Source organism: Tenrec ecaudatus, chromosome 8 (genome assembly GCF_050624435.1).
Source record: "Tenrec ecaudatus isolate mTenEca1 chromosome 8, mTenEca1.hap1, whole genome shotgun sequence".
Taxonomy (NCBI): Eukaryota; Metazoa; Chordata; class Mammalia; order Afrosoricida; family Tenrecidae; genus Tenrec; species Tenrec ecaudatus.
The window spans coordinates 142,716,687-142,730,245 of record NC_134537.1 but is presented as its reverse complement, the minus strand read 5'-3'; the positions used below and the strand labels follow the sequence as shown (position 1 = coordinate 142,730,245).

Sequence of the window (13,559 nt, the reverse complement as noted above, 5' to 3'; positions counted from 1 at the left end):
TCACTTTAGGTTTACTGACTTCTGATCTACAGTTCTTTTCTAATATGACCTTACTAGCTGCTACAGATCCTAATTTTCAGAGCGATATCACCCATTACTGGTCTCTGTGTGGAAGGGATTTTGACTTGGTGATCTTTTCAGCCACATTCTGATTATCAGTTTTTGGAAATAGCATAGTCTTAGAAAATAAATATTAGTAATAGATATTTATAAACAAATGTGGTTCGGTCATTTAAGCAGTCCTGTTTAGATAACCCCACTAGGAATGAGTCACAGTAATTGTCAAGCATCTGACCATGATGTGTAGCTATTCATGAATTCTCTTCATACCACTAGGAATCGAGAAAATATGCCCTGGGAGGCTGTTAGATAGGCTTTTGGAACCATTAAAAACATCATGGGATTCTTTTTATATCTTTGGAGATAATAAAGGTGCTTCTAATTGATTCACAAATCCACATGTGTGTTTAGCTTGTCTTTCATTATTTTTAGCATCTCTAATGTGGAAACGAATTTTTAATTCAAGGACAAAATTTTTCCCTAAGGAAATTATCATCATTGCTAAACTTATAAAAAGGCCTATAGTCTCTCAAAAATGTTTAAGATGTAGTCTGTAGCTTTTGTATTCCTTCTCTATGAGATTTTTTTGGGGGATTGTTGATACTAGTTAAAACCAGTTTTGACTACAACTTTTGTGATTTAGGGAAATCGTCAAGTTCTGTAAAGTCTGTGATAACAGTAGCTGCTAAAGGTACTAAAGCTTCGACCAAAGCAGGTAAGATTATAGGAAAGGAGAGTTTTATTAGCTTTATTCTTTTTTAAAATAGTTTTCTTGCCTTATAATTTACATATAATGCAATTTAATTGTTCAGTTGTATTCTTTTTTTGGGTTCAGTCATATTCTAAAAAATCATCACCACAATCAGTTTCAGAACCTACTCATTCTCCTTTCTTGTAGTCACCCTAGTCCCTGCAATAAATATCCCCTCCATGCCCCTTGGGCAATTCTGTTTGAGCTTTTAAATTATCTTATTGATACAACACTTAACCACAATCCATACATCCATACATTGTGTCAAGCACATTTGTGTATTTGTTGCCATCATCATTTTCAAAACATTTTCTTTCTACTTGAGCCCTTGGTATCAGCTTCTCATTTTTCCCCCTTCTCTCTGCTACCCTCCTTCCCTCACGAACCTTAGATAATGTATAAATTATTATTTTTCATGTCTTACACTAACTGATGTCTCCCTTCACCCACTTTTCTGTTGTCTGTTCCCTAGGGATGGGGTTATATGTAGATCAATGTGATTGGTTCCCCCTTTCTCCATCTAACTTACCCTGACCCTCCTGGTATCGCTACTCTCATTATTGGTCTTGAGAGATCTATCTGTCCTGGATTCTTCCCTGTGTTTCCAGCTCTTATCTGTGTCAGTGTACAATCTCTGGTCTAGCTGGGTTTGTAAGATAGAATTATTGTCATGATAGTGGTGGGGAGGAAGCATTACCCCATGGTAATTTTTAACCCTGTTTCTGTTGAGTTACACAGTATGGATTTTATCTATAGAAAGCCATACAAAATACAAACTGGAAACAAAAATTATGTCTCTGGTTCACTTTAGGTACATCAGTTTCATAATTAGAAACATTATAACTCATCAACTTATACTCCGGGGTGTAAGATAATTTTATTGATAATTTCATTAATTTTCCCAATAGTATAGAACCTAATACGCTTTGAGAAAAGGAAATTACATATATAGACCGACTTTTCAGACCTCAACACCTGAGTTGTTGACTTGTACAGAGTAAATGCATGATTTGGCACTATTTAAATGAGCACTGTGAGTTGGCGATAAAGGAAAAATTTAAGGACTCATTCCCAACGGTAGAGCCACGTCTACCAGGTTAATATATGTTATAGGAAAGCAAGGAATGCATTAGGACAGTAAATAAATGGTAGTTCCGGGCCACCATTGCCTGGGCACTTTCAAAACAACAGATCCAAACCAAAGGCCAACGACCACCAATTCTGCAACCTTGGGATAGCATTCATCTGCTGCTCTTCATATTAGGGCGTTTCAGCCTTTTAAGTCCAGGGAAGCTTGTTGGTTTTTTAAGTCTGCTACAGGTGAGTTTGAGGTAAATCCCAGTTCACTTAGTGGCGTTTCCACATTGAATCTATCTGGGGTGTCCCTGAAGGACTTTGTATGCCTCAAAAAATAGGGTGAAAAGTTCCCAGCAATTTATAGTAAACAGCGAGGTCCCAAGGACTGGATAGAAATAAGTTCAAAAGTGACTAAATTTTACCTTAAAGAAAATAATGACCAAAATAAGTTTTAAATTCAAATTTTTTATTGCTTAATCATTTGTAGCATCTATAAAATGTTTAAGAATTTAGATAATTCTTTGATACTTAAGACTTGGCATGTGTAGAACTTTATTGGGAAAGGGGTACGCAATTTGGTCTTGCATTGCCATTGAAAGCACATTCTTGGGCGTTTTGGCAGAAAACACTTGATAGTTGGACACACATAGGCCACTCTGCCATTTTGTTCCTCAGATTGCTTGTAATCTTTTTCTCTATTCCTTTTCCCTTCTCTAGCTTGTGGAATTCTTAATGTTTTTAAATTTTATTCAAAAAGATTTTTCCATGTTATAAAACTGTATTTTGTCCTTAAAGAAGTGTAACACCGTTTAAAATTAATGTAGCATTTTGAAACTAGCATGACATCTTTATTAATAATGTATTTTCCGTACAATTATGATTTAAAGCAACCTTTTCAGAAATTTCAGAATATGAATTTTTGCATATGATTATGGTGTTACTATCGCATGAGGGTTAAAGTTGTGACTAACTTAAAAAAATAGCTATCTATTAAAATTGTATCAGTTTAAATGTGCATTTTAATCTTTTGGTAAATATTAGTGAAAGTAAATAGAAACTGAATATATGGAAAACTACTTTATTAATGAAGTTGAATTATTTATTAGTATGAAACATGCTAAATGATTGATGAGACCTCTGGGATAATCGTACAATTCTATTTTGAAAGCAAAATCTAGTGGAAAGAAGTCTCTAGAAGTAAAAAAGGCTATCGGTGTCAAAAACAAAGAGTCCAGCAAGCCTATGACTCTACCAGGTAAGCTTGAAATGCTGCTGTTCTCTATGTTCTTTCCCTCTTGACTGGACATTTGAAGTGTTTTAAAATCATTGCTTTAGAAATAGCCAAAGGAATTGTTTTGTTCCAAGAGAAACTTGTTTTGGCTATATATTGGTTTAAGTAAGGTCAGCCTAAGAAAGAGACCTATAGTGATAAACTAAACCAACTTTGTCTTAGTGCACTTTAATACTATGCTTAAAAAAACTATTTCATGCAGAAAAATTTGATATAAAAACAGGCATGGAAGCCAAGCTCATAAAAAAGAATGTTAAAGAAATGGTTTCACATAGGTTGAGAAATTTATTTTTGTCCTTAGATGTTTTTGAGCAGAAAGAAAAATGTAAGGAAACAGGTAAATAGTTGTGTTGTCACTCGTGTGTACACATGTATATTGCAGTGCTGAGGTCATGTATAAGTGAAATATGTCTACATGAAATGTTATTATAGTTATTTATTTTCGAAATGTTATTTTATATCTTAAGCAGCTGCTTCGGGGGCTACAGAAAACCAAGAACCAGTTAGTAAGGTCAGTTTTTCTATTTTAATTACTTTTTTGAACCTTAAACATTTTCATCATTACATACTTGTATTACTACAAATTAAGCATATTCTTGTAAGAAAAGGTGTTTTGGCATGATACAAAAGCTTAGTGGTTATGATTTCAGCTCAAAAACCTTGAAGAGCAGAGTGACAAATTTTAAGAATAGATTATCAATAAATGTGCATGCTCTTGTGGATCCACATATCATAAAAATGGGTTTGGGTCAGTACTACTAGCATGTCAAAACAACAAAAGAGTAATCTTTGCTATTGTCAGAGGTATGTGGGGGATATTTTAATATTTAGAATACTAGTTCTTGTAGAAGAACAGGGTTGCAATTGTATATGAATGGTATAAGATTTATTACCTTCTTGTGCTTATATCTGTTATTAATATGAAATATTAAAATGTCATGTTTTATGGAATTTAAGTTTATTCATGTTCCAACCATAAGGATTTTGTTTATGCTTTGAGTTTCAATCTAGCTTCTGAAATGTAATAGCATTAGATGCAATTTAAGTGAATATAAGGGGGGATTTTAAAAATTTGCCGGAAAAGGAATTAAAAGATACTGGAATTTTTCCACAAACATTTTGAAACTCCCTTGTATAATAAATAGTAGCTAAGAAAAGTTCATTCATTTGATCTCTTTTGTAATAGGAAACAGAGGAAATGTGTGTGGTCCTTGTGTCTAATTTGCCTCTGAAAGGATATTCTATTGAAGACATTTATAACCTAGCAAAACCATTTGGTGGTTTGAATGATATTTTGCTTTTATCATCTCATAAAAAGGTAAGGATTGATGATAAAACTTCATGTTACCTGGTCACAGTGTGGGGGGAGAAAACCAACAGTAGATTCACAAAAGTAGAGTTTAAAAGCTACATGTAAAAGTAAACTGCTTTATGCTAAGGGACTTAAACAATAGAAAACACATACCCTTTATGGTGTTGTTCTTTAATCAGACAAAATTTGATGAGTAGGAGAAATAATTCACTACCTTAAATTTTTCTCCGATTATTTTGTTCCATAGAAAATGTTTAATATCTGTAGTGTATTTAAAGCAGTTTTAGAATTGCCTTATCAAACTACAGTTTTTTTTGTATAGTATTAACTAGTATTTCTGTTCATTTTGAAGCTCAGACATATTATGTCCACACTACTTTAGAACAACCTGTGTTTATCTGTTTGTCCTGTGTTTTCTGTAATAAGTACATAATTTTTTACTTTTAAAACCATATGATGATCTTTATTTTAATAGTCAACCCACAAAAGATAATTTTTTAAATCATTTTATTAGGGGCTCATACAACTCTTATTACAATCCCATACATACGTCAATTGTGTAAAGCACGTTTGTAGATTCATTGCCCTCATCATTCTCAAGACATTTGCTCTTCACCTGAGCCCCTGGCAAAGCTAATTTAAAGGTGGAAAGGAGGAACGAATTTAAATAAAGGCAATGGCACCTTTATCAAAACTATTTACCAAAATGTGAATTATAATGTGTAGAAAGACAGTAATAATAATTTATTTTTAAAATATGAAGATGCCCCATTGTTCATTTACTTGCACTGAGTGTTAAATGTTTTTAAAAGAAAAAGTAAGTTAAAGAATTTTTTAATTACAATTTTTACTTTAAAAGGCATATATAGAAGTAAGTAAAAAATCTGGAGATTCTATGGTCAAGTTTTATACCTGTTTCCCAATATCACTGGATGGGACTCAACTCTCAATAAGTATGGTTACTGAAAACATAAATCTAAAAGATGAGGTAAGTGATAAATTTTCTGTCATGTTTACTGTAAGATCATCAAATTTCTTTTTTTTAATTATTACTAGTTAGGGTTCAGTACATATTCCAAATTTAAATCCAGTCAGATAGAATGTACAGTTGACTACCTCAATCAGTTTCAAACATTCTTTTTCTTTATGGACTCCTTGACATTGTCACCCTTTTAGCCCATTTCCACTCTTGTACCCACCTTCTCCCCCAGTCCCTCATTCTGCTTGATGATCCTTTATCTTTTTTCCTTTTCTTTTGTTCTTGATTACAATAAAATACCCTTTATTTTTTATATATAGTTTTGCTAAATCTTCCGGGCCATTATTTGTTAAAAAAAATAATAATCTAGTTCCATCTCCAAACCCTGTTGAAACTTTCTTTGACCTTTTTCTAGTACCAAGCCTTGATTTAAAAGCATTAGCTCTAGAGAGCCAACAGCTGGGCTCTTCCTTAGTTACCAGCTTTATGACCCTGACAAGGTTATCCTTTTTTGAGTTTTTGCTTCTTCATCTGTAAAATAGAGTATTATTTGCCTCATAGGATATTCATACAGTTATGAAGAAGTAAACCACATAAACAATGACCATTAACACATAGTTAAATATTCTACAAGTTTTTTTTTCTACTGCAGATATCCCTTGGTCCCAAGTGGCAGCCGTGTTTTAAAACCTGACATTCACTTCATAGACGGAGGGTGCTGCTCCCTGCCTTCTCACAGTCTGCCTTTCCAGTTTGAGAGTCACTTACTACTCATGTCTGTTTGGATAGAAAAGAAGCTGAAAACAGTTTTCAGAGAACAGACTTTTTAAAATTTCATGGGAAAGTTCCATTATCTTTTAATTCCATTTTTCCATCACATTTTTTGAAGCTCCTTCATATGTACTCTGAATCTCTTTTTTTCTGTTGCCCAAGCTAGAAACATTGAAATAGCGGTTGACGCCACAAAACAAAATATATATGAATAGAACGTTAATTTGCTATGTAAACTTCCAGCAAAATTGCAATAAAGTATCTTTACAGATTAATAAAACTTGAAGGCTATTGAAGTAAAATCCAATCCCCCCCTTTCCCTTTTGTCCCCATCAAACCCTTCCTTTACACAGCTATGAAACTGACATAAAATTAAAGCTATTCACATTCAAAATAATGGTATTTAGAACTCTGCAGTGTCCCTCTGAGGCATGCAACCAGTAGGTAATGTTCTAGAGCAATGAGGGAATTGATGTAATTTGAAAAGGCCTTGCCTTGAAGATTAATGAGACCTAATTGCTACGGTGGTATTATACACATCTGTATTAACGAAAAACTTTTAGGGGTCAACCATTGCAGTTTCCAAATTCCTTTTCTGTGCGAGCGTTCACATCATTGGCTTACTCTATAATTCAGTAGATCTTAAATCACTTTATAGTCGACTAGCCTGCCTCTTTGCTCTTCCTTGCCCCTGCTTTGCTTAGCTAGTCTTCTGTTTGACCATTTAAATGATTATCTTTAAAATTAAAAGTTCTTCCTTATTTTGAATTTGAATGTTTCCCAAGTGGCACTACCACATTAATCTTAATGTACTTGGGGAAGGAGGAAGAATTAAGGTGTGTTACGTGTAGGGTAAACATGGATTACATAGGATGTGGTAAAAATTGGAAGAAGAGATGATACTTTCCTTCTCACTTTATGAAATAAATACCTATTTGGATGCTTACTATAAATCTTAACTAATTAAAATATAAGAATGAAAATGTTTTACAAGGTCAACCTTTGTTTTTGCTTTTTCAGGAAGCTGTATTTACAACTTTAATTAAAGAAAATGACCCAGAGGTAAGTTGTGTATTAAAATAGTTTTTTGTTGTCTATTTGCTTATATAAAATATTTTTATTGGTTTGCTTTTGTTGTAATACAGATTGAGATTATAAGATGATGGGAATACCAGATGAGTCCTCATAATGAGGATAAATAGGAAATGTAGTATTAGTCTCTAAGGTGAATGTCTCTCCCAGAATTTTAATCAATATTGGAGTGTATATTAAATGGTCAAATAAACCAATACCTTGTTTGAGGATATTTGGGCTACATATTATGTTACTTGAGTATAAAGATTATGCCTATTGTAGTTTAAGCACCCCTCCCCCCATTGTCTTTATTTTATTTTTTTCACCCCCTGTCTTTAATCCACACAGTCATTTTCTTCATTTCGGGAGACCTGAGATAATGAAGTTATTGTTAATCTGTTTATTTGTACATATGTTGCCATCCCCATTTTCTAAATATTTTTATTTGAGCCTTTGGTATCAGCTTCTCTGTGCTCTGTGTTTTCATATCTTATATCGGCCACTGTCTCCCTTCACCCATGTTTCTGTTGTTCATTCCCCTGCATGGGCCTGGGTATGCATTGATCATTGGGATCGGTTCCCCCTTCCTGCCATCTACCAGCCATCTTCCTCTTACCCTCTTGGTATCGCTACTACATTTCTGTTCTTTGAGGGGCTTATCTGACTTGGATTCCGCGGATGGTGAGCTCTTACCCATACCCAGCCGGGTGCATGCTCCGGTGTACTAAGAACTGGAAGGCAGGGTTGGAGTCATAATAGTGGTGGGTAAAGAAGCCTCAAAGAACCAAAGGAATTTTTAAAAATTGTTTTATTAGGGGCTCTTACAACTCTTACCACAATCCATACATACATCAATTGTGTAAAGCACATTTGTACATTCATTGTCCTCATCATTCTCAAAACATTTGCTCTCCACTTAAGCCTCTGGCATCAGTTCCTCATTTTTCCCCTCCCTTCCCACTCCCCCCAGAACCAGAGGAATATTATGTGTTTCATCGGTGCTATATTGTTCCCTGGTTGACTCATCCCTTCCTTGTGATCCTTCTGTGAGGGGATGTCCTCTTGTCTAGAGGTGGGTTTTGGGTCTCTGCTCTGATCCGCCTCATTCTCAACAGTACGTTTTTGTTTTGTTTTGTTTTTGGTCTTTGTTGCCTGTTACTTGCTTCTGTCGATACCTCATGAGCGCACAGGCTGGTGTCCTTCCATGTAGCTTATAATCTATCTGTTTTTTATTGTGTGATTCTATAACTTTTTCTTGTTTTATGCGTCTCTTTAAAATATATAGGTGAATGTAGAAAAAAGTTACGATCGATTTGTACATCTTGATAACTTACCAGAAGATGGACTTCAATGTGTACTTTGTATTGGCCTTCAGTTTGGAAAAGTGGATAACCACATATTCATGAATAATAAAAACAAGGTAACAAGGTCTAAGTTGTATTCTCTAGTGAATCTGTAGCTGAGTTGTGTATTTGTATGGTTTGCAATTTTCAATTTAACTTCTGAGCGGTAGAATTTATAAACTTTTTTCAACTTGTTTAGCACAGTTATAATGGAACAGAATTTTCCCCCTGAACTCTGACAAGAAAGATGAGGTGATGTCTTTGTCTTCAGAAGTCCTAGTTTTTAAGACCAAATAAGACTCATCTAAATAAGAAAGACAATTCAGTATAACACATTATCTAACTGGGAAGTTCAGACCTTAAGCCCCATATTTCTTAGTTACTTTTGTTACCTTGCCTCAGTCAGGTGACTTTAACCAATTATTTATAAGAAAGAGTATTGTTAGGTATTTTCTAAAGTCCCTTTTAGCTATAAAGCAAATTAACTTTGTTTAGTTACATGGAAAGAATAATAAAATAACCATTTCTCAAGTTCATGGTTTTGCTTCTTTCCTTTAAAAGATCTAAGACTTACTCGTCTGTTTTATTCACTAGCCATCTCCAGCCACTTAGAGGAAGAAAGATGAGGTTGTCTGTAGAATTAGTCATTATGAGTTGGTAGTGACTTGATAATATATTTTTGGTGTTTAGGATTTCTGCATTTAGTATTTATTTTATGTATAATACATTCAAATTCAATTTTATTGAATCTCTGTAAAGTTGGATTTAGTTTTGTAGCTAGCAGTGTTTATTAGCTGCTGCTGAGTTGGTTTTAATTCATGACAACAACCCCATGTGTGTCAGAGTGAAGCTTTGTGCTTTTTAGTGCCTGACTCTTCAGAAGTAGATCACCAAACCGTCCTTCCCAGTTAACCCCTATAGGGTAATCTTAGGAAAGAGTTCGTCTTCAGAAAATACTGACTTAATGCGCAGAAATCCCTAGTTGACCTTCAGCTAGTTACTAGTGTCTTTGTTACGTCCCTTACTGATTCATGTAGTCCATTTATTACATTAGAAGTTGTGTTTCATGGGATGGTCAAAGAAGATCACAGATAGCACATAGGAATTCTGTGCCTATCCTGTAGATTTATTATTTTTTAATTATCACTCTCTTTATTTCTTGTTTTTTTTGTTGACTTTGACATAGGGATTAACCTTTTGTGATCACATTTTTTTAGATTGAAAGGGAAAAAATTGACCCTTTATTCCTTCTCCAAAGGCAATTCTTCAGTTAGATAGTCCTGAGTCTGCTCAATCAATGTACAACTTCCTGAAACAGAATCCACAGAACATAGGTGATTATGTGTTGACCTGCACGTTATCTCCAAAGATCAACTCAACTGAGGTAGGTTTTATTATCGTTAGTTTTAATTCCACTTTTGTACTTTTAGAAAATGTTCGAAGTGTAATGTTTTGTTTTTGTTTTGTTTTTTTTAAAGCAGAGGTGTACCGTGAGGGCAATTTAACTGTGCGCAACTGCCATCAAATTGGCCCTATTCATCATGACCCCATGAACAGTAGAACAAAACACCTTCAGGCCCTGTTCCAAGTTCATGGCGGTTTTCAACTTGGCCTTTGTGCCCATAAAGTGTTCAACGGCTGATTTTCAGACAGATTGCCAGGCCTTTTCTTCCTGGTCATTTTTAGCATGGAGTCACTGCCATTGAACAATTCTGTGGCATAGTGGTTACGCATTGTTCTTAGCAGTTTGAAATCACTAGTCAGCTCCTTAGGAGAAGGACCAGGCTTTTTGCTTCCATAAAGAATTACAGTCTTGAAAACTCACAGGGACATGGTCTTCTCTGTTGTATGGAGTCACTGTGATTTTCATCTGGGAGCCCTGTTAAAAAGCCTGATCGGCACCATAGCAACACCTCCACCTCCACTGACAGGGTGGTAACTGTCCTTGAGCTGTATTGGCCACCAGTCACACCCAGGTCTCTTGCTTGGAAAGGGCAAATTTTACCACTGTTCCATGGACAATATAAGTGTGTCTCACTGATAAGGTTAGTTTTGAAAAGCTGGACTAATTCAAAAACTACTGGAGTGAATTGTTGAGTGTACCATGATTGTTTCTGGCATGCAGAAGAAGCTACTTAGAGTAATTTGGTTCCTACTGTATTTATTACACGCTCTTTTTAAGAAATCAGGTTTTACAGGTTCTTGGTTTATACACCCAGGAGAACTGTCGCTTTGGGAGGAGTTAAATTCAAGCTGTGGTACTTTCTCTTGTATTGTTAGTGTATCTCAGTGATGGAGCTTTGCATGTAATACCATTATAATTTTTTTGTTAATCTGACAAAAATTCTCTCATGGATTCAAAAATAGAAAATTCCACTATTTAAATCCAAAATAGAGCACCTAAAGTAAATGGACCATTATGAGTACCAATTTAATACAAATTTAAATAATTTGTTTAACTTATAATTACAGAAGGAATTTAAGAAGGTTTTAGTTTTGCTTTCAGCATTACATTGTATTCTTAAAAGTTTATGTCTTTGGTATTTCTTAAAATGTTACTCTATATAGGCTATGTAGGTGTCAGTTATATAAAAACCATGTGTCTGAATTGGCACTTCCCAAGATCGGACTCAAAACTGTTCTTACTGCTTAATAAATAAGTTAATGGATTTGGTTTATTGTGAGAAGACCTAGCTAGTTCCATAACTGATTAGCTGTGTGAACTTGATCATGTCCCGTAGTCTCTGTTAAGCCCATTAAGCAAATTACACAGAAGAGGCAGGTAGCTATTATACTAGAGAATGAGAATGTTTTCTACTTTTTAAAATGGTTAGTTAAGAAGCTTATATTGTCTACCCTGTTTTTCACAACTCCATTTTTTTGTTGTTTGTAGTGCTACTTTCACATGTAATTTTTTTTTTAGTTCTAGTCCTATAGTTAAATTGAATCCTTGCACTTTAAACAAAATAACTATTTTGCTTATATATACTTCATTGATAGGCTCAGGTTATTTTTCTCTTAGCAACCATTGCTGAGAAGTCTGATCGAAAGAATTCTTTGTTGTTGTGTTTTGTCCTGACAGCTGTGGCATTCATTCATTAATATATTAAACCAGTGTTTTTCTGATTCTATTTTTATGTCAGTATTTTACACCTTGGGGGATATAATGATAAACAGGCATTAGTGTCCCAGTCCTTAACAGCAGCTCGTGTTTTAGTAGAGAAGATATACATCGCCCACACCAGGAATTTACTGTCAGTTTAATACTCATTTGGGTTGTACAATTTGCAGCTTTTAATCAGGCAGAACCTTTCTAGAATGACAATTCTCAACCCAGAAGCATGATTGTCAGAAAAATCCTCCAGCTAAACTTATGTATAAGCTCTTTAAGGACATCACTTTGGGAGAGTTCTACTTAGTCGGCTAATCCCCTGTGCACGGAACAGTGTTTAATAATAAAGCATTTTGGGCCCTGGGACATAGCCTTCTTGGAGCTTTAGATAACATTTAACCTCCCTGGCAGTAATCCGGAATGTGGCTTGGGGTAAATGTTAACTGTCAGAAGAAGTTTATCACACCTGGGATGTCTACTAGAGATATTAAAATGAGTAATTTCTTAAGAATTACAGGCAGGCCTACAATATAAAACAACAAATTTTATGCAAAACAATGTACCAAAAATTACTGACATCATTAGACCACCAGGGAGGTTAAAAGGATTTGTTTTCTGCTTTGGTGCATCTAGGTATGTTGAGTGGAGCGTTTTTTAGGTTTATTGGCTTCTCTTTATAAACAAAGGTTTTTAAAATGTTCTTCAAGCTAAAGGTGCTATTTTCCCAACTTTTAACATTTGAAAAAGTAGTTATTATTTATATCAACATTAAATAAAAGTATTTCTCATTAATTACTATATGGCAATTACTCTACACAACCTGCATTAGACTTAATCTATTTAGATAAGCTATAGAAACTAATAATCTATGTCTACAGTAAAAAAAGCCTTAGCCCCCAATAAAATGATACATATATTTAAAAAAACAGTCTTCATCTACTTTTAAGATGTATCCTTATTTTTAGCTTATCTTTTAAGAACTGAAAAGATCACATTGATGGGTTAAATATTTTAAATCCATTATAATAACCTTTAATAAAATGTGGAATTACATTACAGGCTCAAGGTGGGAGAGACTCAGAACAAGGAAAAGAAAGGTATGTTGCTCTTAAGTGTGCAGTGAAAAGTTCCTGTCTCACGTGTATGTTCATTCTGTATATGTATCAACCTGTTACCGGGTACTTTCCGTCTCATTCACGCATTTACTACTTATTAAGAAAGACAATGTGTAACTCCTTTCAATTAAATACGTAACTGGGACTTTTATTTTTGTTGTGTTGCTGATATAAAAATGTCTTTTGCTAAAAATGTTTTAACTGGTTTGTTAACCCCCAGTGTATTGAATTAGAGAAATTTAAAATTAGGCTAGCAAGCAAGCAAGAACCTTTAGTGTATATTTTCTGTCTCTGCTTATAAAAGCAGGAGTTAACTAACTTCCTTTCAGGGAATTTTAGCTTACTGTTTAGTGTATATTTTAATATTTTAAAAATCAACTGTAGTGAAGTGAAGGAGTTAGCATTAAAAGAATCATGTATATTGTTTTGTATTTTAAGAGGATGATAACCTGTTTGTTAACGTCTAAAACTAATGGCTTAGAAACTTGTTTGGCAACTCCCCCCCCCCCCAATCTACACTGCTCATCAATCATTGAGATTGTTTCTTTTCCCTTCATTATACTGTGATTCAACCATATAACTTAATGTTTCTTCCATAGGGGCTTGAGGCTTTGAAACAATCTAATAAAGAAAATGCTACGTGATGCATTATCTTAACTTTAGGATTACTGAAA

At 34.3% G+C, this 13,559-nt stretch overlaps 1 protein-coding gene across 7 annotated transcripts in view; it reads left to right on the top strand.

Moving 5' to 3' along the window:
* Nucleotides 1-13,559, top strand: part of ZNF638 (zinc finger protein 638) — a 138,125-nt gene that overhangs the window by 102,104 nt on the left and 22,462 nt on the right. For 6 of the 7 annotated variants that reach the window (XM_075556987.1, XM_075556985.1, XM_075556992.1 and 3 more), the window contains 9 exons: nt 704-775; nt 3,057-3,143; nt 3,647-3,690; nt 4,366-4,497; nt 5,351-5,479; nt 7,262-7,303; nt 8,601-8,735; nt 9,917-10,042; nt 12,830-12,867. In XM_075556987.1, the coding sequence (XP_075413102.1) occupies nt 704-775; nt 3,057-3,143; nt 3,647-3,690; nt 4,366-4,497; nt 5,351-5,479; nt 7,262-7,303; nt 8,601-8,735; nt 9,917-10,042; nt 12,830-12,867 (805 nt within the window). The remainder of the gene's footprint in view (nt 1-703; nt 776-3,056; nt 3,144-3,646; nt 3,691-4,365; nt 4,498-5,350; nt 5,480-7,261; nt 7,304-8,600; nt 8,736-9,916; nt 10,043-12,829; nt 12,868-13,559) is intronic. The other variant, XM_075556986.1, reaches the window with a different exon arrangement.